We start from the raw sequence: 18,276 nt of genomic DNA on the forward strand, positions 1-18,276 counted from the left end.
AGAAGAAAAATTTAGGAAGAACTCGGCAAATGTAAACCACCCTGGGGTAATATTTAAAGCACACTGTTTTTCTACTATTTAATTCCTAATGGAGGATAAACTTGGTTCAGCTGGGATATCGTTTGAGGTAATATGTTTTTAATATATATATTTATCTTATTTTGGTTAATTTATATTATAAAGGTAATATATATACTTTGTAAACCTTTTTTTTTTAAACTATATAGACGAATACAAAGTAAAATCCTAGAGAAAACCCCGTCAGCAGTTTCTCATGTACCCTTCCAGAAATTTGCTACGCTCATCAAGAATTTATAAGACATATGTCAATATTTATCTCTCGTAGGCTCAGGACTCACAGGTCTTGGAGATTAGCATAAGGCATGTTTCCTTTACTTTCATCCTGCCTCAGGGTCACAGGAAGTCTAGTCTTTTACCTGGTTTACCTCCCAAATAGCGTCAAGAATCCCTGGGAACATTCTCCTGTCCCATAGGACCATCATGGTCATTGCCTCTGGCTCCAGGGAGAAAATCTCTGTGCAAAAACCTTCCTGTGAAGTCAGCACTAGCGTCTCACAGCAGGTTGCTGATATTCTCCATTGTACTGATGTCTTATGTCTGTACTCAACCTCTTTTCTTAGTCTCACGCCAGGCTGGTAAAACCAGGCTACAACTTTTAATATGATTTTGTTGAAGGTTCAGAAAAATAGAAGGACAATACAACACAGAAGACAACCTATAATTCTTACTGGATGTGGCCTATCTAACAATGTTCAGCCCCAGATCCTGGCACCACCCCCCCCTCTGCCTAACTCCTGGCCAGCCATGATAAGACAGGGGCCAAATCTCCTTCCTCTTGCAGATGGCCCTTGAGTTTGTTTCTCTTAACTGGAATCCAGGCTCTCAAATGCCCTCAGGCCAACAGAGAAAGGAGTATGTCATAACTTCAATCAAAGCCCACCATGGTGTCCACCTCCAAATGAAAATGGGAATGTCCACTCCCTTCAGGGAATGAACACCTTTACTCAGGACAGCATGGTTTTGACCTGAAAGGTAGTCAGGACTCAGGACATTTTCCACAGCCTGGATTCTTCAGCCTGGGAACCAAATCATGTATGGTGGTAGTAAGGGCCTCCTGTGGCCCACTCTAGGTCACATCTAGCCAAACCCAGGCCAGTTCCTAAGATGCAAGGTGAGGCTCTGGCCTGAGCACCTTTCCTGGAGTTCTCAGGTTTGTTCTCCATTTCCTGTGAACAATCCCTTAAATAACAGCATGTATTACACTCCCCCATGAACAAGTGAAATTTTACCTGGATAATGAAGCCTAATACCACACTTAAAAAGACACAGTACTGTAAGGGAATCATTATCTGAAGAAATTCAAGTCCCCTAAACACAGTGATCATTTTCATATTAGCAGCCAGAATAAATTTGCTCCTCAATGGAAAAGATCTCCATCTCAGAAATGATGTCTTGAGGTTTGATTCAAAATGACATGGGAGTGGGAGTGGGTGACACAAAGCAAAGTGGGTGGGGGTTTTGATGAAACAAAACTGGCCAGGAGTTGACTGTTATTGAAATTAAGTGTGAATATATGAGGCTCCATTCTACTGTTCTATCTGCTTATATATGTGCTTGAAATCTTCTATAGTTAAAAACAACAACAGCATCTTTGCAGAGGGCTTGTCCATGATGTTTCATCACTGGAAGATCCCTCTTTGTTGTTTCCAGAGTACTGGAATTTGCAGCCCTGCAGATGAATTCAGTCTCCACCTCTTGCAAACAAGCTTCTTCCGTCCCTCCACAGATGATTCCAGAGATTTTTAGGGCCAATACATACTCAATGCTCACATTCTAGCTACTGAGTTCTTCTTCATCACAAGCACTCTCTTTTAAGGAACTTCTTGTCATCAGCCCTAGGGTGATGACACCTGAGGGTCCTGTTCTCCTCTCACATGTCTAGGCATGCGTGCCATCTTGCTAGGTATAAAGACAGAAGATTCAGTTCGAAATGGTCAAAGAAAACTCTACCTGTGCTATTTTATGCCTCTTTTTAAAAAGGATTTTACTGGTACAATTTGAATGGAAAGGAATCTGGTGAGGGTGGCTTGAAGAATGACCAGCTGGTCACCAGGTCAGGATAACATTGCTGGCCTTGGTAAAGTTTATGGCAGGGGCCTTGTTCTGAAATGCGGTCCTCAGTTTTATAAACTCAGCAACTTAAACGTTAGCACATGCAGACACAATGAGACTCTAAGGGTTGATGAATGCCAATAAATTAACTTGCAGTGGGAAACATAACTACAAGCAGACCCCAAATCCATGTTTGATGGTTAGTACATTTCCTACTATGGGAAAACTTTTATGCAAAGCCAAATTATAATCAGAAAGGTGTTTGGTGAGAGCAAGTTCTAGAACAGTGAGTTTTCAACTAGGCAGAGTTACCATCCCCTGAGGGATGGGTAGAGGGAAGGGGACTCTTAGGAGAATTTGTGTGTGTGTGGTGGTTGGTTTTTTGGTTTTTTTTGAAGACTACGTCATTAGAAATGGCATAACCAGTATTATAATTTAATAATATATTTTAGGGGTGAAATTTAAACCCTATTGCTTTCATAATGAAAATTTTAAAAAGCAAAGATCAACAGAATTCTTCTTGGCTAGTGACACTCAGCTTGGAGGGTGGCAATCCACAAATGAGACTCTCTGGAGGGTCTAAGATATTTTGTTTTTCAAAATGCGTCAAGAAAATGTGTTCACTGAGGCACTAAGCAAAAGCCATTTCATGAAGCAAATTACATTTGCAGGATCCAAATCAAATTTTCTGTTCTCAAGTTCTTTCTCAACAGTTTTGTGATGAATATAATCTTACTCGGTTTATTAGTCACTAGCTGTAGGAACTGATGGAAGGTATCTATGCTACTTCTAAAGTGGTATGTACTTCACAGTCTAGCATACAGTATAAAACTATGAAGTACTATCACAGTTTTGTGACCAAATTCTGCAGCCAGGCCAAACCTGTGTGGTTACAGCAGACATCTGGTTTCAGCACTGATTTTTCTCCCCTCTTGCTTCCCTCTGTACACTTGGGGATTGCTGTGGTTCCTGGAAGAGTACTTCACCCTTGTGCTAGTACATCTCAACCCCTCAACACAGCAATTGGTTTGTAACCTACACCAGTCCAATCAGAGTGAATCTGAGAACTTTTTCTAATAATGATACCAGGACAAAGATGGGTTCACTTTCCAGGTCCCTTTTGCAACCATCTTTGGCCATGAGGAGGGCCTAAATCAGGAGAAAGCCAACACCAAGACAGATAAGAGAAAGAGAAAGATACAGAGTAATTGGGGACATCACTGGGCCATCAGATCAAGTTTGCCTAAAACCAACACTACCTCTGGACTTGACAGTTACTTGTATCAATGCATTCTTTTTACTATTTCAGAAAATTTTAGTTGTAGTTGAAATCACTAGTTGGTGGATCAGGATTGTTTACATGTCTTGTTCGCCAACAGGCTCAAAAATCAGTCAATGAAGCAAGTCACAGAGGAAAAGACTCCAGTAACCGTCACGTTCTTAACTTTGCCATGCATCAGAATCATGCAGAGAGCCTTTACAAATCTCAGGCCAATTAAATGAGAATCTATGAAGGTGGGGCTCAGGAAACAGAATTTTTAAATGCCCCACCAAGGGATACCAAAGGGTAGACTCAGCTGAGAACCACTGGTCTAAGTAAATATCTAGCTCTGTCCATTCAATGGAATCTGCAGACCAAATGTCCTAAATATGTCTTTCCACTAAAGAGGGGAGGAGGGGAAAGGCTGACACGTAATTTGTGTTGTGAGGTTAATGCAAACCGTACTTGTGTGACAGAAAAGCAAAATTTATTTCGAGCCATGTTTTATCTTTAAAATGTATGCAAATTTTGTACTCTATTTCATATTAGTTTCTCTCTTTCCCTTTCTCCCTTTAGCATATAATAAGAACTTACCATATACCAGTCACAGTGACATACCAGGATACAGAGGAAAACACAGTTCCTATAATCCAGAAGAAATAGGTAATTAACCTAGTAATTACAACAAAACCTGTTGACTCTATGATAAGGGCAGTTCAGGGCACTATGTAAACAGAACATGGGCTCCTAACCTCCTGGAGAAAATGATGTTTAATCTAAAACCAGAGGAATGCCTCTGAGTTACCTTGGTAGATGGCGGATCAGGATCCAGACAGTGAAAGTAAAGGAACTGAAAGAAAATAGCCGGGGAAAAGAATTCAAGAGACATGAGGCTAGAGATAGAGGCAGGAACCAGGACTTTATCCCAAAAGCAATGGAAATCAAGTTGAAATTTTAAGCATTCAAAGGATGTAATTTCTCTTTGGAAGATAATTCAGGCTGCTGCATAGGAAATGCATGGGGTGGGGGAAAGGGGGAACTTAATAAAAGGAAGTGAGTGAAACCAGTTAACTGGGGAAATTGACAGGACTTGGTAAATGACCAGCTGTGATGAGTAAAGGGGAGAGAGAGGCCAAGAGTTACACATGCCTCTGGTCTGAACAACTGTGTGGATGGCAAAGTCATTTCTTGAATAAGAAACACTAGAAGAACAAGATTGTAGGAGATGAGTTGTATTTTGTTCATCCTGTGTTTAAAGTACCTTTTAGACATCTAAAGGCAGATAGCTGATAAGTAATTATTTATGTCTCAAGTTCAGGAGAGTGATATGGGCTAGAGATCTATAGCTGATAGTCGTCAGCAAATTGATGATAAGAGAATGAACCAAATTACCTGGTTTAAGTCTGCAGAGAGAAATGGCTTAGGACAAAGCTCTACTGAACACCTACAACTAAAAGGACAGTAGATGACAGAGTCTTGCAAAGAAGAATGAGAACACATTGCTAGAGATGTGGGAGGCAAAACAGGAGAGTGGGGGAAAAAAAAAGGATGATGAAGGGTATATTTTTTAGAAAGAGAGAGTGATCAATGATGTCAAGTGCTGCTGAAAGATCTAGTAAAATGAGGACTGAAAAATGTACGTTGGCTTTAGCAACATGAAAGATCCTGGAAATGATACTGGGAATGGCTTGGGAAGGGAAGGTAAACTTTTTCAGAAGTTTCTAAAATGGAGAAGAGAGAAAGCGTATGGTAACTGAAGGAGGATGTGGGTCAAGGGATATTAAGATGAGATAAACTGGGGAAAAAAATTTTTTTTTAATGGGAGGAAATCAGAAAGATGGATGAGTAGAAAACAGAAGAAAAGTGTCAAGACACTAAAAAGAATGGGATCCAGACATGTGAGGAATGCCTCTTCTACTGGAAGAGGAGAGAAAGAATACTGATGCAGAGAACAGTGAGGATTGTAGATCTGTGGCTCAGAAATGGAGAGGATTCCTATCTGATCACTTCTATTTGTTCTGTGAAGGACTCAGTCATCGACGGAGAATGAGAGGGGGTGGTGGGTGGGTCAGAGGTTTCAGGGGAGTGGAGAAGTTTTGAAATAGTTGTTGAAAATGGGAGACAGCTGCCTAGGGAAACAGTAGGCTGGTCAGGCAGTGCTAAGGGTTTAACTGAAATTGATGATCATTAATGTATAACCACAGTAGTCTGCGTGCTTTGCCTTATTTTTTCCTGTGGATCAGCAGCCCACGAACCAGCAAGAAAAGAGATGGGACAGCTGAATTTATATACGGCGGGCAAGACAGACGCAATGGAAGGTGTGACAGAAAGGATTTAGAATACTGGCAGTGATAGGTTGTGAATTCAGCTGGATAGGGAGGGAAATATATATAGGCAGAGGCTGTTAAATAGAGAGGGATAGGTAAGAGAATTGAAGGTCCATTTGAAGCTGAAGAACTGGGGTGTTGGAGGTTAGCTGAGCAATAAGCTGGATAGATTTCAGAGGATGAGATGTCTGAAATTTTGATTTCAGAAGTAGAACAGTTCAGATGGGGACCAGGACCAGAGTGTAGTACAATGGAAGCAAGTGGCTGAAAGAAATGGAAATGAGATCAATGAAACATGAAGCCAAGTTTTTGGATGGATCATCCACATACCCAGTTTGACAGAAGGACTTGGGGGAGAAGAACACTCGGAAGCTAAAGGCCCCACATAATCTTGCCACTGCCCATTCCTCTGACCCCTTCTATCTTCATTTAGCTCCAGCCACATGAACCTCCTTGTACTTCCTCAGACACTTCAAGCTCATCCTCACCTCTGGGCATTTGCATAAACTCTTCTTTCTGCCTTGATTACTCTTCTTCCAAAAACTCCACATCTCACCCTCTCACCTCATTCAGGTTTCTGCTCCAGCATCACCTCTTCAGAGCTTTCTATAACCAGTCGACCTAAGATACTAGCTCTCAACTCCATCCCCTCACTCTAACCCCTAATCTGTTTTTATTTTTCTTGACAGCATTTAGCAAAACCTAAAATTATAATACACATTTATTCCCTTTATTATCCATCACCCCATTAGAATGTAAGCTCTATCAGGGCACTGGTTTTCTCTTGTCCCCACTGTATTCTCAGCACCTAAAACAGACTCTGGAATACAGTAGGAGTTCAATAAATACTTGCTGGACAAATGGATAGATGGATGGATGAATAGAAAAAAGGAAGACTCATATGAAAGGCAGCTATAAATGATAAAGAGGGCATGGGTGAACAGCATAAGTTCTAATGAGCTAGGGCTCTGAAATAAGAGTGAAAAGGAGAAAGTTTGAAAGATAAATGACACTGGCACCTCCAACCCCCTCATTCCTGAAACACCCAAGGCTCCAGAGAACAACCACCTCCACTAGAACTTAAGGCAAAAGGAAAATGAGGTCCTAAGGGAAGGAGCAGATACAAGGCTGCAGCGACAGGGGTTCATCCTACACAGGGGCCCACAAAAGCAGCAGCCACAACCCACACCATAGCTCCTGCTTACCAAAGTGCAGCTTCTGATTTTCCACCTTTATGCCTTTGCTCATGTTTATTTCCTGCTCGGAACGCCTGCCTTGCTGGTCTGTCAGCTCAAATCCTACCCTTCTCTCAACAACTCAGAAACATGCTTCTGACCACTCTAGGCTGAAGTGCTTTTTCTCTATCCTGAAGTTCCACAGAGAATAGATTATATACTATTCACTCATCATTCTTATTTACTCACTCATTTGTTCATTAATTTCTTCATCTATGATGTAACAGGTACTATTCCAAGCATTGCTTCCTTTCATAATTACTGTTTTGTTTTTATCTCATTTCTACAGCAAACTATAATATACTAACTAAAAGGATTACAATGAAACCACAAGATTGTTACAAGTTCTAAAAAAACAGTTTATAGCTACAACAGACAAGATAGAGAAAGCAAATAACAGGAATAGTAGAGCATTAGAAGGATGTTAATTAAGGTTTTATGTTGAATCCTATTTCCCTAATTAGACAATGAGATCCCATGTTCCAGTCAATCTATACCCAAAATAATGCCTAACTTTCAGATGTGTGACAATTTACAGTTATTTTACAAAAATCCATTTTATGAAATAAAGTATCCAATTTTACAAAATAAATCTAATTGTACTGTTATCCCGTGCAGCATTTAGGGTTATTTACTTACTTAAGCAGAAAATGAGTTTATTGGACATGTATTAGGTACCCTGCAGAATCAAGGGGCAGCTGTTGTCCTTAAAGGACACAAACAGGAGCATCTTTGTGAGGCCGTGTAACAGGTCATCGAGCATCTTGCAGGGCTGCCACTAAAATGAGCTTGTGTCAACCATTCTGAGTCCTCAGGTTTCAAAGCCCCAGGAGAGAGACTTATAGGTGCAGCATGAATAGCAGAGGGTACATGGTCTCTTGTTTGACAGTCCCATCAAATTGTATTCAGTTGGAAAGAAATTATTCTCCAAATGTAAATTGGGGCATAATTACAAATAATGATCAAGGGGAAAAAAAGTGCCTTCTTGATGCCCCAAGTGAGAATCGCTCACTCCCTCTCTTATGTATCTAGAGCTCCTTATTTGTTGCATCTTTTCTGATGCCTACTCACATTGTGATTGAATCAATGTTATTCACATACCTTTTCATTTCCTCCACTAGCTTATGAGCCCCACAAGGCAGTGGCAGCAGCAGCTGCATCATTTAGAGAACAGTGCACTAGAGATCCCCTAGTGCGCTGTTTCAAAATTCATTTAGAAATATTCTGAGGAGTGAATTTAAGCAAAAGTAAATGCCTTCTTCTCTATTCTATTATAGACAATTTTTCTAAATTTTTAATAGTTTTACCTTTCTAATGTGAAAAACATACAAAATGAATATGGAAAGACATAAATCATCCTTAGTTGCTTTTCTATCCTCCCTAAATCTGTAAAATGCCCATAGAACATCCCGCATTTCAGTAAGAAATCTTTTTTTTTTGACAGTGATGTCAGTGGTTTATTGGACAGAGGGAAATTTTTTAAATTAAAATAAAGAAAGGATATAATATGAATCTAAGTTTCTTTGGAGCTGACTCAGTTCAGAGTCCTTTGAAGTTTAGCCAACTAGCTCCCTACCTGGTATAACTTTTGAATAAGGCTAGAAATAAAATGCTCAGTTCACTGGAGACTAACTCTACTAATAACTAACTAGGAAGGAGTGCTCAGACTTTTCTAGCTTGTATCTGTGAAGATAATTCTAGAAAACCATCATTGTAAAAATACACTACTCATCTGTCAGAAGTTCTCTTACAAACACTATAAAATAAAATGCAACAGATTAATTCCATAGTAAGACCAGGAATAAGGCTCGATCAAATACTGTAAACAGCAAGGTAATGTGCATAGAGTGGAATATTATTCAGTCACAAAAAGGTATAAAGTACTGATAGGTGCTACAATGTGAACATTGAAAACATTATGCTAAGTGAAAGAAGCCAGACACAAAAAGCCATGTATTGTATAATTCTACTTATATGAAGTGTCCAGAAGAGGCAAATCCACAGAGAGTAGATTAGTGGTTGCCAGGGGCTAGAGGGAGAAGAAAAGTGGCAAGTGACTGTTAATGGGTATCCTTTGGGAGTAATGAAAATGTTCTGTAATCAGGTAGTGGTGACAGTTGCACAACTTTGTGAATATTCTAAAACCCACTGACTTGCACACTTTGAAAGAGTGAATTTTATGTTATGTGAATTATTTCTTAAAAAATAATTTTTAAAAGGGAGAGAGGGAGGAGGCTTAATAAGAGGTTTGGCATGAAAATAAATTGTTCTAAGGGCATGGAATTTGGTGTTTATGTCTAGGCAAAGAGTGGAACAAAAAAAGCATAGAAAAGAATACCCAATAATTACACCCTTAAGAGCCTAAAATTTTTTAAAAAGGTTTTAATTACATTGCTCATATTGTGAGACAAATCATTTTCGCTTTTTTGGAAAGTATATGGTGACTTGCTCATTTTATTTTTTTAGGTACTAAAAAAATTGCCTACAGCCTTTCTTGGTTCTTTTAGTCTATGAACTGTGCAACAGTCTAGCTGCAAATCAAGTAATTTTATTATGTTGCAGCTCTTGGAAACTCAATTGAGCTTATTAAGAACCTTTTATTTATTTGGAATAAAAGCACAGGGTTTGCAGCGTATGCCAGGAAATCATACCCTAACCATCTGTACTTGCTCCAGTGAAACTCAAAGACTTCCCTGGATTTTCTTTTCCTCATTCTCTAAATTTTAATCTGTGTGTTTTTAGCCTTTGAGTTAACTGAGAAGCCTTTTCATTCTGTGAACTAAGCACATTCCTTCAAAACCACAGGCATCCACTTCTCATTGGATTTATGACAATCACAACATTGGCATGCAGGTATTAAAAAAACTCAATTTGCTTTTCCCATCACACCTCTGGTTACCTCAGGGAACACCTCTTCAATGGAAAAGGAGTAAAGATAATTTCTGCCATCCAAACCCTATCCAAGTATTTCACAGTTCTGTCGTGATCTATCCTTTCCTCTGTACATTTCTACAGCTCAAGCCATTTACCTTCCAAAAGAACATGGAGTTTCAAGAAAAAGGGGTTCCAACAGAGAGCAGCCCAAAGGAATTTCCCTTCTTCAGAACAGCCCTCTTAGGATATTCCTTTCTGCAGCCTGATGAGTTTATGAATTAAATTATTTTCAAAGTTGGAATGGCCTCAGAGCACTCTAAACTTTAGGACTTTATCCTTTGTTCCACACACAACATGGATCACTCTAAGCATTTAATAAATATGTAACACAACTGAGCCAGTGGTTTTATAAAAAAGAGATAGAAAAGGTTTTAAAATTTGCTTTGTTCTTCCTCAACACAATGCCACATATAAATGGGTAGATTATAGGTCAAAGTAAAAGAGCAAAGAGCAAGAAAAATTAAGGAAAAAAGAGGTAAAAAATCTCATATGGTTTGTGAGAAAGGCCAGAAACTCTTTTCTATGTTTCCTCTCGTTTTAGCTGGATCTTGGGCAAGATCTACAAGAGAAGACACGATAACTGCAGGAGAGGAAAATGAAAATTGTAGTCTTTGAAACTAAAAAAACATCAATTTAGGTTCAAGTGCAATAAAAGAGCTTGGCCTCCCACTCTGATAGTACATAATTAGCAATATTTCTAATGATAACACACATAATTTACATTATAATTATAAAAAATTTATCATATAAAAAGTTACTTGGGTTTAAAATGGCAACAACCTGAGTAGAAGCCAAGTTTCAGAGTATATTAATGTAGATTATTTGTATTCCTGATGCTCCTTTAGGCCCACTAAGGAAATAAAATTACTTTCCTTTTATTTCCCCATTACGGCAAGTAGAATCTTATAGACTCCAGGCTCTCAAACTTAATTAAGTCATTTGAGTTCCTGGGCAGAGAGGACTGGACCTGTATAAACACAGAACAAAGAGCCCACACTACTATTCAGTGATCAAATCACTAAATATATATATTTTAGTGCCATAAGGTGTATCGTTGTTTCCTCATCTACAAAATACACTATTTTGCAAAGCTGAGAAAAAACGGGCTTCTTCTGTTCTTGTAATTGAAACATTGCTTTCAAAGTCTGTAAAGCTCACTGAAGTAACCACATTAATGGTGAAGCTGGGCTTGCTTGTTTAGTTTTTTTAAGGAAAGCATTTAGGTTTAAACATAACAGTCATGGTGGTTTTAAAAAATGAATACATTTAAACTAGAGGCAATGTAATACAATATCCTTTTTACCAAAATATTTCCTACCATAGTGAAAGAAAGGAAAAGAGATGAGAGTAACCCATTACTATGGAAACTGTGGAAGGGTAAGCTAAAGAGGGACTTAAACATATATTTTAAAAAACAAGTACAAAATAGAGTGAGGAAATTATAGCAGGGAGACTTTAATGCAGCAGCTGACAGATCTTCCTGACCATGAAGGCTGTGAAAAACTACAAAGAAGTATTATGTTTTCCTTTGGAGATAAAAAACAACAGATAATTCTCCATTTCGATATAATATTACTTAGAAAAAGAGACCTGGCTTAGCTAATGTCTTCGGATTCCCATACTTCTTTCACTGGTGGAGAAAGGCAGAAAAAAGACTCTCGACCAAGCCTATAGGTAAAACCCTCAGTCTGTCTACCTGAGTCCTTTGGGGACTAAGTCATTTTGAATAGCTGAGTTTTCTGGAGAGCTATATGTGTATCATTCTAAGAATTAAAATTTTCAATCCAAGTCCTACTAATGTATTTAAATTCCCTGATCTTTTTCTTCTTCTTTTAGACTTCAAAAAAATTTCTTAATATTATGAGTTATTCAAACACATTACAGAAATTAAGAAGGAAAAGAAACAGCTATAATCCTACCACCCAGAAAGTATCAGGTAACATTTTCTCTGTTTCTTTAACAGAGTATATTAGACTGAACTCAAGGCTACAAAATAATGAGATCCTCAGTCTACACAAGTATTTTCTAAAGCCCAACACTATGCTAAACACTCTACATACATGGTTTTATTTAGTCCCTACCAGCCAATGAGGTAGGTGTCATTATTCTTATTTTAGAGATGAAGAAAACAAGGCTTTGGGAATTTATCAAGGACCCATAAGAAGCCACAAAGCCTAAATTCAAACACTTCTGTCCACCTCCAAAGACTGATCTCTTAACTTTCTCATACATTTATACCTTAAAGGGCCACATACTGCTATAAATTTTAACGGCTCCCACACATGCATTCTTTACACACAATCTTTATGATTTTTTTCAAACTTTCTTTAGTATCAGGCTCTCATTTTCAGTTTTCAAAGAAGTATATTTTCTTCCTATGGTATCCCTACCACCTTTCCAGTTTGCTGCTTTATATTTGCCTAAGTTTGGAAACATCAGTAACAAAACAAGCCTATCGGAATCTGGGGAAACACAAAGGAGATCCTCAGTGGGTGAAGTTTATACAGACTTTGTGATTACACATATTGATTATTCCTTATTCACAGCTCTGTTCTAAGAGATGAGACGTTACTATTCTGGATTTGAGACATAAAGGATATGGCACCTAAGTCTAAATGTGCATCAGCAAATCCTTAAAAAAACAGCATACTCATAATCCGTAATGTTTTGATAAACACTGAGATAGTTATTGATGGAAAGGCAAATCCTAGAATCACGAAACCTGGTCCCATAGGAGAGCAGAATACTGACTGCATGTGCAGAAAATACGTACCTTCATATACAAGCTACAAGAAAAATCAAATGTGCCATGAAACAAACAAGGCACACAAGGGTGTGGAATGTTCAAATAAGAACAGGAAGAGGCTCATTAGATGGCCTCAAAAAAAGGTGAGCCCCAGGTTCAAAAGGAAGTTAGGAGACTGCTCTCAACTCACTCTGGTCCAAAGAGGTGAAGAAGGCAGAACATCAGAAAGAATATGGAACTATGGAGAAAGAAGGCCAGGAGAGTTTAATACAAATAAAAGGACTAACACAGGTTTGTTGTTTTGTTTGGGGTAAGAACAGTGGAGACAGAGGTAGAAGAAAGATTGCCCTGCAAGGACACAGGGATATTATTTCAATCTTGGCTGGAGTCAGCCCAGCTTATCTCTCACCAAATGTGGACAAATCAGAAGTCTCACAGAGCTATTTTTATCGTATAAGCTTGGCAGGCATGTTGCTTTTAAGCTGATGACATATTCAACCCTTTCCTGTAATATATAAAGTTTCCTTTTGTTAGTGAGGTTGTTAATATGAAAGCTTCATTAATCAAGTTATCACTATAATTAAAAATGATCTGATTTTGGTTTGCTAATATCTGATATTACAGTTATTTTGCAACTGCAGAACATATATACCTATGGGAAAAGGTGGCTCAGATGCCTGCAGAGGACAATGGTTGGCAACATCAATTGTGCTTTTCTTCTACTGTCCTGTTTCCTGCTAGGCTCTCTCTTAAGAGAAAGAAGAAACACGATGTCACTTTGACCTGGAAATCTCTAATTCTTAGAAGGCAAAGCACCGATAGAGCCTAGAATACACCTTGGAGTCTGATGTTCCTAAAGGCCTCCATGGATTGCTCCGTAGGATGAGATTCTCAGAGTCAAGGCCTTGGATAGATGTTTAAGACTGAACCTCGACTATAACTCAATAAAATAAAATTTTTAAAAAATGCATTTTAAGGCATTCTACCTAATAATTTCATTTATAATTGTCAAATACTCCAAATTCATAAAAAATTCTAAAAAAAAGAGGCTTATATGAAACCACCACCTGTATCAAACAAATGTTAACAAAAAATATTATTATTTTTAAATGGTTGAAAAATAAATTTCAAAACATACTTAAAAAAAAAAGACTGAACCCCAATTTCCAAACTTCCATATGATTTTTCTCCTTTAGTCTGCTATTCTTTAAAAGCATCCCTGTCTCCTTAAGTTTCCCTGTGTCCCTGTATTCCAAGAGGCTGAAATGACACATCAGAATCTGAGTTTTTCAGGCTAATAGCTTAGTTACTTACTAAAAAACAAAAGAAAACAAAAATTAAGTTTGTAAGGAAGAAGGGATATTTGCTTGGAATGTAGTAAACATGGCCTCTCTGTGCCCTCTTTATACTTTATTCAAATAAAATTATGAAAAGTGACTATAATATATATTGAGATGTTTAAGAATTGATTACATTATGCCTGCATCTGTTGTTTACAAATGTAAATGACAGCATGTCTCTTAGATGCTTTGGGTATTAGGGAAAAAAAGTAGTCCCTGATAAAATGCAATACAGTCACAAAAATCTGAGTACTATTTAAGCTTATTAGCCATGACAACTTAAACTTAAGCAATATGGTAAGTACTTAACTATCTTCACATGCAAAGATAAATGCATGAACTGCCTAAACAATATAGCATTTAAAAAAATTCATATTCTCTTCTAACTATTCTGTGGCTATTAATATCATGGAGTGCTTCTAAAGGTCATTAAACTGTCTAGAAATATTCTGAATAGTAATAGTATTACATTATGAATTTTATTTTCAATTTTAGGTCAATAAGGAGGAAAATAATGAAGTAAGTAGTCAAAAGAAGCATCAAAAAAAGGATAGTCATTTATGCATACAGAGGATTTGAAGAGTATAGATTCACTTCCAGTTGATTCAATCCTATTCACACATTGAAAATATAAAATATATCTTGATTGTCAAGAAGCCGACCACATTTAGCACCAGGAAAGGAACTCTGCTTAGCTTTTGATCATGACTTCAATGTCTTGATGTAGGAAAAGAAATTTTTATGAAATCTCTATGTATTTATCACTATCAATTCATAAAAAATTAATTTTGAAAGGTATCTTATATATTATCAATTCACAAGTGATTCAAACCTTAAAACTAGGACTACTTGATATTGCGCACAACTCTTCTGCAGTGGTTTGTTTTCATCTCCTCCAATGCTTGTTCCAGCTGCTGAACCAAATGGAGCAGGGTGGCTGGGTCTGTCTGCAGAACTTGGGTGTTGTGATCTCCATTCTGATTAAGGTGCAGCTTTATAGTCACTGATGGTTTAATCTGCTGCCTGAGGCTTCTGCTTGCAAGCTTGATTTTAAATGGAATTAAGAGTATAACAACTACTTATTAAGCATGCTGAATAATGTATAATTATTACATTATACTATATATAAAAAATAAAATTTCACATGAATCAGACTTAAAAATGAAAAGTAAACTTTAAAATTTTGGGAAGAAAAAAGAAATTAGAATGTATATGTAACCTTACAGTATGGAAGCATTTTCTAAATGTGATATTAAACATACAAAACATAAAGAAAAACCCGATAAATTTAACTACATTAAAATTATTAAAATTTTAATAATTTAAAGCTGCAAACTGAGAGATTATTTTGTAACATATACAACCAAAATAAGTGAGTATCAAGAATGTATGAACTGCTCTAATTTAATAAGAAAAACCAACAAAACCAAGAGAAAATTGTGCAGAAGACCTACACAAACATTTTGCAGAAGTAACACAAATAAATATTGGAAAATATGTCCAACTTTACTAGAAATCAGGAAAATGGCCAATAAAATCATAAAGTACTATTTATCAGACTGGCAAGAATTAGAAACCTGTCTACATGGAGTACTGTAAAGTGACAGTAATGAAAACTGTCACCCACTGCTGCTGAGAGTGATGAGAGAATCATCCTGGAAAATCAGCAATTCCACTCCTAGGTGTATACCTTAAACTCTGACACATATACACATATTCATAACAGTACTTGTTTCCAAGAGCCAAAAGTTAGACATATCTCAAACATTCTCTAACAACAGAATGGATAAATTGAGAACATTCATACAATGAAACGCTCACTAAATGACAGTGAAAAGAAATGAACTACAGCAAAGTAAGTTGTCATGAATAAATCTAAAAAGCAAATGTTTAATCAAAAAAGCAAGCTTCGGAAGAATACATGAAAATCTAAAAACATACAGTTTAGTGGAAAAATTTATGTTAAAAATATATATAAAGAAAAGATTAATAGAAAATTCAGGATAATGGTTATCCCTATGGAGCTGGAAGGGGATTGTAACTCGGGGAGAGTGATTCAAAGGTACTGTTTTTGTTCTATTTCTTAAGCTTGGCAATGGGTACTTGTTTTATTATTGTTATTTAAGCTATAATCTTTTGTCTGTATTATATATTTCAAAATAAAAAAAATAAACACTATTGACAATTTTAAAAAGAAAAAAAAAACACTAGAAACAATAACCAACTTGGAAGCGATGGTGTTTAATTCTAGCACCGGATCATGTTCTCTAAAGACCATTCCCTCTTAAAAGGAATCAGGACCTCCTCGAAGTAATAGCTAATCAGAGGTCTGGAACAGGAATTGTACATGATGAGCCTGAAACACCTTGTTACACGAGAAAGCAAGACTGTTATTTAAAACTACTGTAGTCACATCAGAAGGACAAGAAGCCAACTTGAAGAGATTCCCAGGTGAATAACGAATCTAAAGCTGAGATTTCAGGATTATTTGAGTACTACAACATAGAATATTCAGACTAATAACTTTTTCCAATTAATTCTAGGTGATCTAGGCTTCCAAAAGAACCCAAGATACAGATCCAAGGCTGAAATGGAATGTTTCAAAATAATTTGGAAATAATAGGTCAATCCCTTTGGGTGAGCTAGTCCCCAAACATAAAATAAGTACTTGTTAAGTACTTTTAAGATCATCTCTCTAGTACAGAAGCCTCTAGAGAAGACAGGTATGCAAACTATAAATATGATGACTAAAAATACTGCTTCTTCAATTATGCACTGTTTATATTTTTTTTAATAGCTGCACTGACAGATACCAAATGCATCTAGCTGTGTAATTAAGCCATCAATTTTTTGTTGAAAGACTAAAGGTCACTCAAAATTTATCCTCTAAGTTTTAGACAACATGATATTTAACTTAATAACCTTTACAGATTAGTATCTATACCATTCTTTAAAATGTCTGAAGATTATATAACAACCCTTACAAATACCTAGTGAGATATAATTAGGTCTAATTTCTCTTCAGAAAAAAATCTGAATCACATTACTACAGGATAAAGAATAGCAGCCCACAAAACTCTTGACATGGACTTATTTTTAATGGGGATGAAACTCTGTCCTTCTCCCTGTAAAAATAACAGCAACAACTTTAAATGGGTCAGCCTCAAAGGTAACATTCTCCCTCATCAGTCTCAGATGCATTCAATTCACTGATGCTATTAACAAGGGCATTACTTGCATTGGCAATTTATGAAGTATGGGAAATGTTTCTATTAGAAACTAAACTACTGGAAGGAGGGTACAGCTCAGTGATCGAGTGTGTGCTTAGCATGCATGAGGTTGTGGGTTCAATCCCCAGAAACTCCATCACAAATAAATAAATACCTAATTACCTTCCCACCAAAAAAATTGTTTTAATTAAAAAAGAAACTAAAATATAATGATTAATTTATTTCCCATAAGCAACTGCACAATAATTCGATGGTAACTGTCTATTCGCTTACCAGTCTCCATGAGATGAATCAGTTACTCAAAAATGAAAGGTTCTATAGTCTGTTACTAGTTTCTTAGCCACTTATCTGGTCTTCATCTGACAAGTCTTCCTGCCTTCAGCAGAAAATCCACTATAGTTAAAAATCCCTTGTAATATTTCAACTAACGAGCTCAGGAAATCAATTAGTTCTCTGAGTAGCTTTTTTAGCCCTTAAATGCATTTCACCACATGAGGCAATATTCACTCAGTATACTCTCAGCATTACACTGTATCAGTCTTTGCAGTAACACGGAAATTCAAACCCATTTCACTGGGCAAATGAGCTTTCGAGTTTAATTTTAGAAAATTCAGTTGCTTAAGTTTCTAACTTCTAAAAATGTCTTAATAATGGAAAAACTCAAAACAAATCAATAAAGCCAAAAAAAGAACCTCTAAGGGCTATTGGACCACAAAAGTCAGGAGATATCACCATACAAGAGATGTACAAGATAAATGACTGCTGAACTTCATGAAATGACCATCCCCTAGGCTCCTCCACCTACTTATTATGAAAGGGCCTAAATAAAAAGGTTTAACCATAGTGATCACCTCCTCCCTGCCAGCCCCACAGGATTTGCCACTTATGAGGTCTCCAAGAGCATAAACTGTGTCAAGTTTCTGCTGTATCTACATTGCTTGGCACATGACAGGTGTACAAGAAATACCTGATAAACAATTTGTTTAAGAAGTTGCCACCACCCCCTCCCCATCAATTTATATTTAGCACTGAATGCCTATTATGTGTCAAGCACTGTCTTGGGGACACAG

General features: G+C 37.0%; 1 protein-coding gene across 6 annotated transcripts in view; it reads right to left on the reverse strand.

Moving 5' to 3' along the window:
- COMMD2 (COMM domain containing 2) overlaps window positions 1-18,276 on the reverse strand; it is a 44,785-nt gene that overhangs the window by 21,007 nt on the left and 5,502 nt on the right. The window contains exon 5 of one of the 6 annotated variants that reach the window (XM_031678827.2): window positions 14,809-15,019. The exons of 4 other annotated variants lie outside the window; for them this stretch is intronic. In XM_031678827.2, the coding sequence (XP_031534687.1) occupies window positions 14,822-15,019 (198 nt within the window). In that variant the 3' untranslated portion in view covers window positions 14,809-14,821. Of the gene's footprint in view, window positions 1-14,436; window positions 15,020-18,276 lie in introns of those variants that run through there. One more of the 6 variants, XM_072958965.1, reaches the window with a different exon arrangement.

The sequence above is a fragment of the Vicugna pacos genome, chromosome 1, assembly GCF_048564905.1.
Source record: "Vicugna pacos chromosome 1, VicPac4, whole genome shotgun sequence".
Classification (NCBI taxonomy): Eukaryota; Metazoa; Chordata; class Mammalia; order Artiodactyla; family Camelidae; genus Vicugna; species Vicugna pacos.